The sequence below is a fragment of the Moschus berezovskii genome, chromosome 3 (genome assembly GCF_049115385.1).
Source record: "Moschus berezovskii isolate FMDL1 chromosome 3, NW_MosBer_1.0, whole genome shotgun sequence".
In the NCBI taxonomy this organism is placed as follows: Eukaryota; Metazoa; Chordata; class Mammalia; order Artiodactyla; family Moschidae; genus Moschus; species Moschus berezovskii.
This window is the reverse complement of record NC_142462.1, coordinates 76,378,727-76,393,325: the sequence shown is the minus strand read 5'-3', so window position 1 is coordinate 76,393,325 and position 14,599 is coordinate 76,378,727. Positions and strand designations below refer to the sequence as shown.

Here is a 14,599-nt window from a genome sequence, read left to right as displayed (position 1 = left end):
AAGCTAGAAGACTGCAATCTGGAACAGCTGTCCTGAGAAGCCTTCCCAGGACCAGACAGAGGTGTGTCTAGGAAGGCCCTTTAGTCATTCACATGCAGGAACTGAGAGGTGTCCTCTGGGGATGGCGTGGGGGTGAGAGGGCAGTGCCCATGGAACACAGCTGCTCTCAGAGGGGTGTGGGGAAGGATCTGATGGAGGACTGGTGATGGGGTGACTAGCTACTCCACCCAAACAGTGCACCACCAAGTCGTGGACCTCCCTGGTCGGGCGCTGCGGAGTGATGACTCTTCATGATGGTCATCAAGCACACACCCAAGGCCGTCTGTGCATTAAAAACAGCGCAGTTGATGTAGCTAATGTTGCCGGCCATCCATCTTCCTTGGGATGATGGGAAGTGTAGCGGTGAGGAGAAATTATTTCCATCACTTTTTATTTTATAACTTCTTTTGCCAAATAATTAGGTTACCCCACTCAGGAAGGTCTCTTGGATGTACATATGGAGTCAAGTTTGCTGTGGGAACTTGAATCTGAATTTCCTGACTTCTGTGCAATTAAAACCCCAAATTTAGTGTTGCTTTAACATGGATTTTCCATAGTGAGTTATAAATGCAAAGTTCTATGTTTCACATGTCCTTTTCTAACATATGTTACTGCCTATGTTTCTGATTAAAAGCTCGTCCAAAATAAAATAACAAAGGATTACTTTTTTCCAATAGAACTTTCTTCTTCTATAAAAGCTGGAAATAAGCCCTCACCTAAAATTACCCAGGCTTGCAGGTGCTGGGTCTTTGGGAGGTGTGTAGTGTTCACTAGCAAGACAAAGGGCATTATTCTCCCTGCAACCACCACCAGAGGTGTTCTTTCTGTGAGGAAAATATAGGCTGGTGCTTCAAAGACATTCCACTGCTAGGCACCACTCCTGGAGACTTGCAGGCGGCAGGCAGGCAATCAACAAATTTTTATTCTAAGGCCACTGTGTATTCAGCACCTTTAAAATTGCCAGGGAAACCAGCTAAGAGCATATAATATCTGCTAGGGTGTTTCCCTGGTGGCTCAGTGGTAAGGAATCTTCCTGCAATGCAGGGGACATGAGTTCAATCCCTGGTTTGAGAAGATGCCCTGGAGAAGGAATGGCAACCCACTTAAGTATTCTTACCTGGAAAATCCCATGGACAGAGGAACCTGGTGGACTGCAGTCTATGGGATCCCAAAGGAGTCATACACAACTTAGCGACTTAAAATAGGGCCAAGTTAGTACCCAAAGTCATTCCATAGTGCTTAAGGAGCTCAGTAATCTGAAAGGAGCAGGGTCCCTAAAGATATAATATGGCAATATCTCACCTGGGTATGGGGATATTGATAGAATAGGAAAATAAGATCCAAGAAAAGGCTCATTAACTAAAACTGATTCTTAACAGTTGCCTCCAACCCCATCTTTTCCTTTTACATCTCCCTTAACACCGAGATACCATTCCCTGCACATAATACACAGACACATATGTGTATTAACAGACACATACAGGCTGCTAACACACAGACATGCACTGTTCCTACCATTCATCATCATCATCACCCCTTCCCAGAAGTTGAACCCAACAGGATGGATCAGGTCATCAGTTTTTTAAAAAAATAATGAACACATAGAAGTAGCTAGGCAACTATGCGAAGATGTGCAAATACAAGGGTGTGCATCACAGTTTCATTGTGAAAGTTGCTCAGTTGTGTCCGACTATCTGCAGCCCCATGGATTATATAGTCCATGGAATTCTCCAGGCCAGAATACAGGAGTGGGTAGCCTTTCCCTTCTCTAGGGGATCTTCCCAACCCAGGGATCAAACCCAGGTCTCCCACATTGCAGGTGGATTCTTTACCAGTTGAGCCCCAAGGGAAGCCCAAGAATACTGGAGTGGGTAGCCTATCCCTTCTCCAGCAGATCTTCCCAACCCAGGAATGGAACCAGGGTTTCCTGCATTGCAGGCAGATTCTTTACCAACTGAGCTATCAGGGAAGTCCACAGTGTCATTAGAGATGGAAAAATGATAATGGCATGTGTGGAATATCAACCAAAAGTTGGGATACTCCCTTAGAGAAAAATCCAACACCTATAATGCATGATGTGAGATCTTTGGGGTGGGGGCAGAGATATAGGGACTTGGGCTTATATAGCGCACATTCCGGCCTGGGCAGAGGTGAACAGGACTGTCACCCTCTTGCATTAAATTCTCTAATCTAGTTTTGCTGATGCAACTGAAAAGCCAACGTTGTTTTCATGTGTGCTTTACATAGCTGTGCTTTACAAAGTCACATGGAATCCCTGCATCCTCTGATATATATGTAACTGACAAGCTACATCTCCCATGAATTTTCACTGGACAGTGCTGGTTTATTTTTGTGCTTTGTTTTTGTTTATGTTAACCAAGCATAATATGTTACACTGACCCCTCATTAAATTTCTCTTATTGGATTCCTTGATATAAGTCTGCCAAGATTTTTTTGGATACTGGTTCCTCATCGAGTGTATTGATACTCTTTACTAGCTTTGTATCATAAACAGTTGATGGCTGTGGCTTCTGCATTTTCTCTTTAGTTCTAAGCCAAGTAGGAGATGATTGTTGTTGTTGTTTAGTTGATAAGTTGTATCTGACTCTTCTATGACCCTGTGAAGCATGGCAGGCTACACTGTCCATGGGATTTCCAAGGCAAGAATACTGGAGTGGGTTGCCACTTCCTTCTCCAAGGGATCTTCTTGATCCAGGGATTGAACCCACATCTCCTGCATCGGCAGATGGATTCTTTACTACTGAGCCACTAGGGAAGCTCCAGGAGATGATAGAGTTGTTTAAAAAAAAGAGAGAGAGAGTACCAGTGTTTTGCAGAGGAGTCAGATTCCATGAGATATACTGAAAACCTGACTTTGACCTTATGCATTCTATGGTAAAGTATCTTTTTGGCTTCTTTTGTTCCCACTACAGTGTTCTACTTAAGGTGACATCATAATGAACATCAGTTTTTCTTAAATAAAGTCAAGAGTTTCTATTAGCACCCTCTTAAAAGATAAGAGATTCTTAATTTGAAGAATTTGAAGCTTAAGGTGACTGGTCAAGGTGGTAGAGCCAGGTTTTTAAACCTAGATTTCTCACTCCAAGTCTTCTGCTCTTCTTCCGAAGTTCTCTGAAACAATGATTTTTCTTTCTTTATTTTAGACACGCATACAACTCACTTCTCCAATAGATTCCTATCTCTTAGCAGACATCAACTCAGACCCCTTTCTCATGGAATAGGGAATTCAGGATCTTGCCTCATTTGTTTGGTAGATTAGAACATGTGGAGCCAAGCAGTTTACTTATCTAAGTGCTTATTTAAAGCCATCTTACAACAAAATGAAGACTAATTCCTGCTCTCAGAGCAGCAATTGGTTCTGAAATTCACTAAAATGCACAACTTCTTAAAATGCTTATCAGCTTGCTGAATTGTAAAGGACAGCCCTTAAGCCGAAGAGATTCAAGGAAGTGGTATCTGAAATAAAACAATTCTATCAATGTGCATTCATTAATTTCTTCAGTTACCAAGAGTAAATCAAAGACTCTCTCTTGCAGAACTATAATTAGTATGTGATTTACATATTAATATAAAAAGACTGGCAGGGAAATTGATCAATTTCCCTGTCTCTGGGGTTTGATTGGCTTTTTTCAACCACCAAAGTTTAGCATGTCACCTAGTACCTAGGTCTACTTTACCTCACTTTAGAAGTTATACCCGTAAGTGGATAATGAGAGAGTGAAATCAGACATTGAATTCTTTTCCTTGGTTACTTTGGAACTGCTGAAGTTCCACTTTTCTGAGGTACCATCCATATTTTTGAGATTTCCTCACATCACTTTCCAATGCACCCGAGTATTGATGTATAATACAATTCCTTTGTGCTTTTTTTAATTAATTAAATCATTTCCATTATGTTCAGAATTAATGGTTTTTAATGACAGAGTATGAATATTTTTCCTCCCAGATCCTATGGCATCCTCCCCTTTCCCTGGTAATCTCTACTGCCAACCTGTAGGATTATTTGAAATTTTACTACCAAACCAAAATCTAAAGCAGAAGAAAAATTGTGAAACCATCAGAGCTGAATTACATTGTGAAAGTTTTGAAAGGAGCATATTTTATTCCAAGTAATTAAGCCAAATGTGATTTTAGTTAATTGTCTTAACAGTGATTCTGAAATAGATGTGGATTTTAAGATCCACCTGCTATTAGAGTTATAGGATCATTCTCAACAGACATCCTGAAGCTGAGATGTGAATCTGGGCATTAAACCTGTATTTGCCTTAGGGACTTCCCTGGTTGTCAAGTGGTTAAGACTTCACCCTTCTAATGCAGGGGACGCGGGTTCGAGCCCTGGTCAAGGAACTTAGATCCCACATGCAGCTTGACCAAACAAGCAAACAATTTCTACTTTGACAGAATGAAGATCAAAGTTGGTATAACTTCTCCATGGCACCCTCTCATCCTTACCTCTCTCCAACTTTGGGAAGGATTTTGGGATCCAAACTGACTACGTATAGTCATAAAATTCAGTGGATAAATATCAATTTTTTTGTATGAATTCAAAGACAATTTCAGAAGTTATTGATACCTACAGCAAGTCAGTAATCATCGATATTGCAGCCCTCCTTCTGTGAAAAGTTCTGGGTGTCACCATTGACCATATGGACCATTCAGAAGCCTGTGTTACACCTCAACCAATTTGCTGTGTTTGAGAAGGAGAAAGGATGAAGACATTACATTTACAGAAATACCTTTGGGTGGCCACTGATGGTAATTGTTTTGTATTCAAAAGGAAATACAAAGATGGGTTTTATCTTATTTTCATGTAGATAGTCTCTTACTTGTGGTCAACTCAGCAACACTACATTTTGATGTTACCACATTCTCTTCGGGAAGAAAACCCAGAGCTGTTTTTAATTAAAACTGCCCCCACCCCCCACCCAACTGAATTTCAAATAATTGTTTAATTTGGTTCGGCTTTCAGTGTCTGTAAAGCATAAGCAATCTGCTGAGCTGAAGATGGAGAAGAAATGTTTTTACAGTTTCACAAATGTTTCTAATTGGCGAGAGTGAGTTGTTAATGGGAGATAAATTGCCTGGTGTGGGCGTGGGTGGGTGCGTCGTGCGTGCGAGCTCACGTAGGCCTACATGCATGCACTCATGTGGAGGTGATAACATTTGCGTATACCTGGTCTTCACAAGACGTGCTGCAATACAAAGCTGAGCTGAGCTGGAGGGGCACTGGGCTGGGCCATCATGGCAGCAGTTGTGCAGGGTATGGGATGAAGTAGATAGCTAGTTTCTCACCAGGACTCAGATCCCAGGCAGCAGGCCCACCCTTCCATCAGGAACAGTGTACAAGGAGCTTAAAAAATACACAGATTGAATGAAAATGACCCCTGTTGACTGAAACCAGCTGTGTCAGGCTTCTTGCTGTCTCTCCTGATTTGCTCTTTCAAATAAATGGATATGGTAGAGGACGAGAGAAAGTAAACAATCTTTTTTTTTCCCCCTTTCTTTCCCTGGCACCTTCGTAATAGCCTTGGTTTTTATAGTTGAAAAATATATGTTTATTTGCTCATTAATTTCCCTCTCTCTCTCCCTTGCCTTTTCTTGGCATTGGGTAGAATGTTATTGAAAATAAGACACAGTTCAGTTTCAAAAAGAAAGAATCATTCTGCAAAATACAGCTTGGACTCATTTGCTGGTCATTTATCATCCCTAAGAGAGTGGGATACAAATATCTTTACTTGGTATTTTTTAATGATTTACAGGGCGATGACTCTTGTTGGCACCAGGATACAGAGAAGCAGCAGGCTCTTTAGGACTTTGAGAAGTGCCCCACACTGTTTAGAAATGACATGGAGAATATTAAATGTAGCATATGCAGAACAGCTCCATAGTCATTTCTCTTTAAAGATGATGCTAGCTGCTGCTCTGGGAGTGGACTCAACCCACAGGCCTGGGATTCTCTAAGCCAGGGGTTCTCATCCTCCAGGATCTAATGCCCCATGATCTAAGTGGAGTTGATGTAATAATAGAAATAAAGTGCACAATAAATATGTTGTTGGCTTCCCTGGCGACTCAGCTGGTAAAGAATCCACCTGCAATGCAGGAGACCTGGGTTCAATCCCTGGATTGGGAAGATCCGCTGGTGAAGGGAAGTATTCTGGCCTGGAGAATGCCATGGAGTATATAGTCCATGGGGCCACAAAGAGTCGGACACAACTGAGTGACTTTCACTTTCATTTTGTTGTTCAGTCACTAAGTCGTGTCCAACTCCCTGTCCCTCACCATCTCCCAGAGTTTGCCCAAGTTCATGCTCATTGAGGCAGTGATGCTATCCAATCGTCTCATCCTCTGCCTCCTGGATCACAGCCTTGTTGTGGCAAACGGGCTTGCATAACTCAATGAAGCTATGAGCCATACTGTGCAGGGCCACCCGGGACGGATGGGCCATAGTGGAGAGTTCTGACAAAATGTGGGCCACTGGAGGAAGGAATGGCCAACCACTCCAGTAGTCTTGCCACAAGAACAGTATAAAAAAGGCACAATAAATATAATGTGCTTGAAATCCTCCCCAAACCATCCCTCCCACCCCTGGTCTGTGGAAAAATTGTCTTCCACAAAACCAGGCCCCGGCGCCCAAAGAGTTGGGGACCACTGCTCTAAGGGATTCTTAAAAAGTCTTCATTTCCTCACTTGAGCGTGTGTGTTTTCTTTCCAGCGCTTTGGAAAAGCTTTGGTTTTTATACATCTCCGATTTCCTTCAGGTAGTGGGCAAATAATAATGTGCCTAACATTAGTGCCCAGTAAATATTTGTTGAATGAATAGTTAAATGGAATGTTATAAGCCTTATTAGTATTATGGCCTTGGCATGAAACCTGCAAGAATAGACTTGAGGCAATCAAGTAATTTCCCTTAACAGTACAAGCTAATTATTTGAGAGATGAAGATCTGGTGCATAGTATTTATTTGTCAGGCAACATTTGCACCTAATTAAAGGTGAAAAAGTTGTTTGTAGCATTGAAGGGATAACACAGTGACCCACTGTTTAACAGCTTTTCAGTTTTCCTTGCCACTCTTTCAGGGAAAACATACCAAGATGAAGTTAATGCACATTCCTTTTGTCTGTGTGTGTTTTCTTTTCTTCTTTTTTTTCCTGTTATTATTTTTAGAGGGCAGACTGGGGATGGAGCAGGGAGGTCTTTTGACAGTACTTTTATAGCCCACCTGCCTGTATGACTTCTGCAGTTATTCTCTTGACCTTCGATGACTGGTAAAATTATCCTTTCTTATGAATACCACCACCAAGGATAAAAAATGAAAATGATACATTCTTATCATAAGCCTCACAAAGTTTCATTCATTCACTGATTCATTCCAGAAATATGAATTGAGTGCCCAATATGTATACCAGGTTCTGTGCTAAAGTTATGAATTTAATACCAAGCAAAATCCAATGTGGTTCCTGCTGTCATGATGCTTCTCACGTGGGATGGTTGGTGGATATTAATTGAATGATCATACTAAAATCTACAACTACACACTGGGTTTTACAAAGAGGGATATGGTTCTGCTGGGACCTTGTAACAGTAGGAATTGGTTTAGAACAGAGACCAGGGAGAATTTTACTAAAGAGGGTACTGCTTCTTAAAGCTCTAGAGTGTCTGAGGAAAAGGAAAGATCATCCCAGGCAAGAAGACAATCAAATGGAAGCGTTAGTGGGAATGCCAGGCCACACTCCTCAGTGCCTATGCCTAGGCTGTATTAAGGGCTTAAACTTCATCCTCTGAACATTGAAAAGACCTAGAACAGTCATATACCTGAAGGTTAGGAAGTGGGGCCAGGGAGAAGATATACGTGGACCTTGTCAGATCTGTGTTTGGGGATGGAATACAAGTACCCATTCTTAATAAATATAACAAGAGAGATGATGATGCTAAGCTCTGGATCATCCTTTGCTGCAGTTGAGCTGCCTGGAGATTGTTACCTCCCACCCTTACCTCTGCCAAGTTTCGGAACAAGCAAGATACACTGGGTCTCCACTTGCGTGCTACACTGTGCAGAAATAATCTTGTCATTTTTTTCCAGGGACTGCTCTTCTTTTTGCGTTTCCTTTTGATGGTGGAGAGGTGGCACAATACAGTTTATTCCTGTTTTTGACAAAGTGTGCATGGCAAGCCTTGCAGCTCCTTCTGTCCTGGTGTAGAGAACTGGTCTGGAGGTAGCTCATCTCCGCTCCTCTCCAGTGGCAAGAGCTTGGGCACATGGATTAGTCTGTCTTTGTGCCTTGCTGGATTGTTCTGAGGATTAAGTGAGTTAATACTCATAAAACACAGATTGAGGAGTGACATGGAGCGAGCGCTCAGCTGATGCCAGACATTATTAGCTATTATTGATAAGGTGTGTTGTCAAAGATATGTATTGTTGAAGTAGAAAAAAGGCAAGATACAAAATCATATATCATTATAAAGAGCTTACACAACATGTTCTGATAAATGCTGAGGATGTATCAGCAGATACTTGGTAGTTACATCTGAGGAATGGGGCTAAGAAGGATAAAGGTAGGCAGGTGGCTTTTACTTTTTCACCATGTACTCTTGTAGTAGTTTGTTTACTATGCAGCTTTATATTTTATAATAATAAAATTATAAAGAATAATATAGAAAATCCATCAATACTATTTGGTATGTCAGTTTCAAAATAATGATCTCAATATATTTTTTCAAAATTTTCTTCACTTTTAAGTTTGGATATATCACTTACAAAGTTTTCTTGGATTTAAGAAACATGTATCCAAAGTCCAGCAATTCATCCAATTTTTGCTTCTTTTGCTTATGTTCTCTTCAAATAAGAGTTTTCTGACACCATGTGCCATGGTGATCGCACTGTTATGAAATGACTCAACTTGTTCCTCCATTTCTACAGAGATAGCTGTCTGGAATACTGTTCACCCACCAAATTTAAGCAATGTACTTGGTTCACTGGTTACTGACTTCACTGTACTTTTTAAGCATCACTTAAATTTTTTATAATGAGTGTTTTTATAAAAACAATGAACTCATTTCTAATACTTGGAGGTGAGGAGTATCTGTTCACTTTTCTGTTCAGTAATAAACACAATACGCAGCACCTAATCTTTCCCAGGGATTCAGGAAGCTTAACGTCTTCAGGATACTGATGCAGTTCAGTAGCTCCTGTGTAGTAGATGTTGCTCGTGAAGGAGGAGGGATTTGGGCTCAGTGGTTGCTGCATCAGATGCAGGAAACATATTCAATGATAATTGAATATTCACATATGGTTTGTCAACCTCTACCTGCCCCTACCCCCACCTGCCGGCCTGCTTTTTATGTTTTGTTTTTTAACAAGTGGAGGCTCTTTATATTTAACTAAAGATTTTCATGGATTGAATTTATTCTTATCAATAGTTTACTCTGACCAGTTGAGAATCATTAATATTGTATAGGGCTGGCACATGGTAGCTTTGATCATCATTTAAATACCACTCTTCTATTTGCAGTGATTACACACTATCATCATCAATCAGATAAGAATGCAAATCAGAAGAGAACTTTGAGTTCCCTAGTAAATACTTTATGAAGCCAACATAAGCTTGCCAACTAGACTATCATCTCTGCAGAAGATACATTTCCAAGGAGTAACTGTATCATACAATACTTAGTACACTGTGCCCCTGAGTATGATGATAATTGTCTGTGCATAAGAAACTGCAAACAACTTGACTACCAACTGATTCTTTACCATGGCCTAATTTTGCACAGCACAGGAGCTAAAAATGTTTTGACATTTTAAAATGATTGGAAAAAAATCAAAAGTAGCATAGTATTTTGTGACATGTGGAAGTTATATGAAATTCAGATATCCTGTCCCTAAATAAAATTGCGTTGAAACACGGCATGGTCATTTGTTTACAGAATGTCCGTATCTGTTTTTGTGCTGAAAGGGCTGAGCTGAGTAGTTGTGAGAGACCTTAAGGCATGCAATGATGGAAACATTTACTATCTGACTTCTTTATTGAAAAGCTTGCTGACCCCTGCTTAGGGGTTAGATTCAGGGAGAATTTAATTTAGTATATGTCTGTTTGCTTGTTGAAGGTTGATGATTTTGTACCTGCCCTGTGGTGTGGTCATCAAAGAAGCTGTAGAAGTGCAATGGTCCATATTCTAAAACTTTAAAGTCAGAAGAACATTATTGTGTGAGAAAATTAGATTATCAGAGGGATTATGAGAAGTGTCATAGGAACAAATGGAAAGATCTACATTGCCTTCCAAAGTTATGGATTTCTAATCTAATTTGAAGACTTAATATTAAATTTTTTCATAGATTCTGAAATTTGATGTTCTTTCCTCTTTGGGTCTGAGAAATCTTTTGAAAAGCAAAAATCTTTTATTCTTGTGACTCATTATCTTATGACAGTGCCATTTCATATAGGCCTTTTGTTCAGTGACATTGTCATATTGAATGATTCCATTGGGTTTATACTTGCACTTGGCTGTCAATAGGATATGGTGAACAATTGGATAGTAGGAAATACCTTTTAGTAAACTGTCTAGGGTATCCTGCTCATTTGCAGTGTCAGTTGAATAAATTAACATTCATGGCTGACATTGACATGCCTACCTACTCTAATACATATGGAAATTTGAAATTTATATACAAGCCATAGTGCTACCCAGTAAGAAAAAAATGTTAATAATAGTACCATTACATGTTCATGCTGAGTCACTTCAGTTGTGACTCTTTGCAACCCCATGGACTGTAGCCCACTAGGCTCCTCTGTCCATGGGGATTGTCCAGGCAAGAATACTGGAATGGGTTTCCATTTTCTCCTCCAGGGGATCTTCCTGACCCAGAGATCAAACTTGCATCTCCCATGCCTTCTGCATTGGCAGGCATATTCTTTACCACTTGACCCACCTGGGAAGCTGCTGCTGCTGCTGCTGCTGCTGCTGCTAAGTCACTTCAGTCGTGTCCGACTCTGTGTGACCCCATAGACGGCAGCCTACCAGGCTCCCCTGTCCCTGGGATGCTAAATATTATAAAATTGAAACTATGAGTCATTTTGATTCAAAATCCCTGTTGTATACACAGCTGACCTCATTTGTCCTCTCTTCTTTTGTTCTGTTTCAGAGGTTGAAGGCTGCATTGACTCACCACCCTGCTGCCATGTCAAATGGGAATATGAACACCATGGGACACATGATGGAAATGATGGGCTCCCGGCAGGACCAGACGCCACACCATCACATGCACTCACACCCGCATCAGCACCAGACACTGCCGGCCCATCACCCCTACCCACACCAGCACCCGCACCCAGCACACCACCCTCATCCTCAGCCCCATCACCAGCAGAACCACCCACACCATCACTCCCACTCCCACCTTCATGCACACCCAGCACACCACCAGACCTCGCCACACCCACCCCTGCACTCCGGCAACCAAGCACAGGTAGACCTTTTTCATGATCTCTTTCCCCCTTCTCATTAACAGTGCCGGCTCTAACGAGGGGCTCATTGGCAGCAACCTTACTTGACAAGCCCACGTGTTCTGTCACTCTGAGGGGCTCTGTTCATTTCCTAGGAGGTAATGGTTACCCATAGGAGCCTCCCAGATCACAGTTTCCATAACTAATATGATAAATACCAAGTCTAGTTTCTAAGGGAAAAGGTAAACGTCAAGCTCTCCAAAATCTATTTTTGTAGTATATTATAAAGTTAACCCTAAAAATGTAACACCAATGGAGGATTAAGAATTTAAGCATGTAATGAAAGAAGTGAATAAAGAATGAGAAAGGTAAGTTCATTCTAACCATGGTTCTAGCTGCAGTGCTTTATGACATCTTAGCGACCGACTTGTGTCACCTGTAAAATGGAAATTAAATACAATGGGCAATCTTCTAAATAAGAGTAAATGTTAAAAATATAAAAAGTAACAATTTCAGGCAGACAAAGGTTCGGTGATGGATGTTAGGGTGTAAGGTGCTTTGTGAATGTTGAAGAGAGATGACTCATCCCACCCAATGAGAAATGCGTTGGAGGGAGCAGACAGAGAGCCAAGCTCTGTAGATGATCAGTTCAAGAGAAAGGCCAAACCCCAGAGGTGGAAAGTCACCAGGAGTGGCTAGAAAGAAAGCCAGCATTTAGACACAACTGGAAGAGGGTCGGGGGACCAGGCAGACGTTATGTCACCCAGCCCAAGAAAAGAGGCGGGTCCATGTACCAAAGTGAGTTTCAGTAAGTGGATGAAGGGCATGTCTAGGAGCATGGCTTGCCCTGGGCACATTGAACCTTCAAGCGAAATGACCTTTGTCAGGTCCTTCCACCCACCCAGGTTCCAACCAGTTGGGTCAGAATTATGTAGGAAGCTTGGGATCGCCAAGTATCACTTATTCACTATCTCTTCCATCGTCTGACTCTGTACCTCTCATCAGGTAGCCTCTAGAGCTTGTACATTCCTGCCTTCTCCAACACATACCAAACCTAGAAAGCCACCCACAAAATGGGTTATCCATAAGCAGCTTTCTAATATGTTCAATAGTTAAGATTATTTGTTAGGTAAGCTTACTTTTGCAGAGATTCTTAGAAGTATTCTACATAGCAAATAAGAATCAGGCTTTGGAATGAGAAAACTTTCATCCTTTTCCCACCTTACTTGTGTGACTGAGGTCAGTAGATGAACCTCCCTAAGTGTCAGTTTTTCCATCTGCAAAATGGGGCGATAATAGACTAAGCCCATAAACTTAGAAGTATTAAATAAGAGAATGTTTAGCCCTTGGCACAGTTTTCAATACATGTTGCTACTGCTACTGCTGCTGCTAAGTCACTTCAGTCGTGTCCGACTCTGTGTGACCCCATAGATGGAAGCCCACCAGGCTCCCCCGTCCCTGGGATTCTCCAGGCAAGAACACTGGAGTGGGTTGCCATTTCCTTCTCCACAATACATGTTAGCCAGGATTAATTTCAAACTGAAATAATGTGATAGAAGCTTAGCACATAGTTTAGCAATCAATAAAATGCTATCCAAAGCACCTTTTTAATCATGTGCCAATGTAGGTCATGTATTTAGAAGGGGAAAAAGAAAACTACAAGATCAAAGATAGAAGATAGATTCACATGTGTACTTTCTTTCTTTTTTCTTTTTAAATGGATAGTGTAAGTTTTGGTTGCATTTATGGGCAGGTTACTTCATAGACAAGTTTAACAGTTCATTAAATATAAAAGACATTCATTAGCTAATTACCAATTAGCCAATTGGCCTCCATTTCAAGTCAATAAGTGGCCAATTGTATATGCAATCAGTTAATTGCTTTTATAATTGGCTACATAAAGTTGCTTTTTTCAACAAAACCAGGTTAGTCTTGTTGAAATTTGAACAAAATTATTTAGAACATATTCAAAATGCTCCTCTTAAAGTGTATTAAGTTGGTTGATGAAATGAAATTCGGATTGTCAGAACACCAGGAGTAGAAGTTTATTAAGGTCATCCAACTCTGAGATTCTAAGATGACTTGGAATAAATTCTTTTTGAAATTACAATTAATTGTTTTTGATCAAATTTTTCAGAGAATCTGTGTCAACATGCCATTTTATTTATTTATTTATTACTGAAGTATAGTTGATTTACAATATTGTGTTAATTTCAGGTGTACAAGGTAATTCGGTTGTGCATATATATGTATATATCTATATTTTTTCTTATTCTCTTCTATTATAATTCATTACAAGAACTATGAACATAGTTTCCTGTGGTATACAGTAAATCTTTCTTGTTAATCTATTTTATATATGGTAGTATGCATCAGTTAATCCTATATTCCCAATTTATCCCTTCCACCCTACCCCTGACAGAATGCCATTTTTAAAAGATAATGCTAAGTAGCAATAATTATCAGAGACACAAATTCTGGTCTTAGGGTTGCATTTGCAAGTTCTCCTGGCTTCTTGTGATTCACCTGCATATCAGGATATAGTTTCAGAGTCCTGGTATCGCTCCTAGGCCACCAGAAATTTCACTTAACCAAGTCACACCTTGACCCTGAACCTGGACAAAGCCTGAAATCACTATGTACCTTACCCATTTGGGTTAAGGCAGAGAAAAAGTATCAAGGGATAAACGTTGGTTAAAGTTAGCATGGGAGAATACAGCATTGAAAGAGAGGTCTCCATAGTGAAGGTTAAACCCCAGTTTTGCCTACTTGATAGTCTTGTCTAGGGCTGACAATGAGAGATTGTTAATTCACACAAAGAAATAGTAAAGGCAAAAATAGCCAGGTTAGCGCGTTCTTTCCTAGTGCTTTGCTTTGCAGTGGTAGCTCAGAGGTTACTGCATCTGAAATGATTAGTGCTAAACATTTGCCAGTAACAAGGATTAAATCTTCAGCAGCCACTCTGGTGAGTAAGATCTTAGTTTATTTTGTTATTCCTTTATGATCATCAGGAGAGGAATTGCCAATAAACAGTTTTAGAAAATGTCTTTGCTTTAAAAAAAAATTACTGAGATGCAATTGAACCTCAGTCCTAAGCC

At 40.6% G+C, this 14,599-nt stretch overlaps 1 protein-coding gene across 4 annotated transcripts in view; it reads left to right on the top strand.

Annotated features, from left to right (window-relative positions):
* Positions 1-14,599, top strand: part of CREB5 (cAMP responsive element binding protein 5) — a 456,686-nt gene that overhangs the window by 425,097 nt on the left and 16,990 nt on the right. For all 4 annotated transcript variants that reach the window (XM_055420962.2, XM_055420959.2, XM_055420958.2 and 1 more), the window contains one exon: positions 11,201-11,524. In XM_055420962.2, the coding sequence (XP_055276937.1) occupies positions 11,201-11,524 (324 nt within the window). The remainder of the gene's footprint in view (positions 1-11,200; positions 11,525-14,599) is intronic.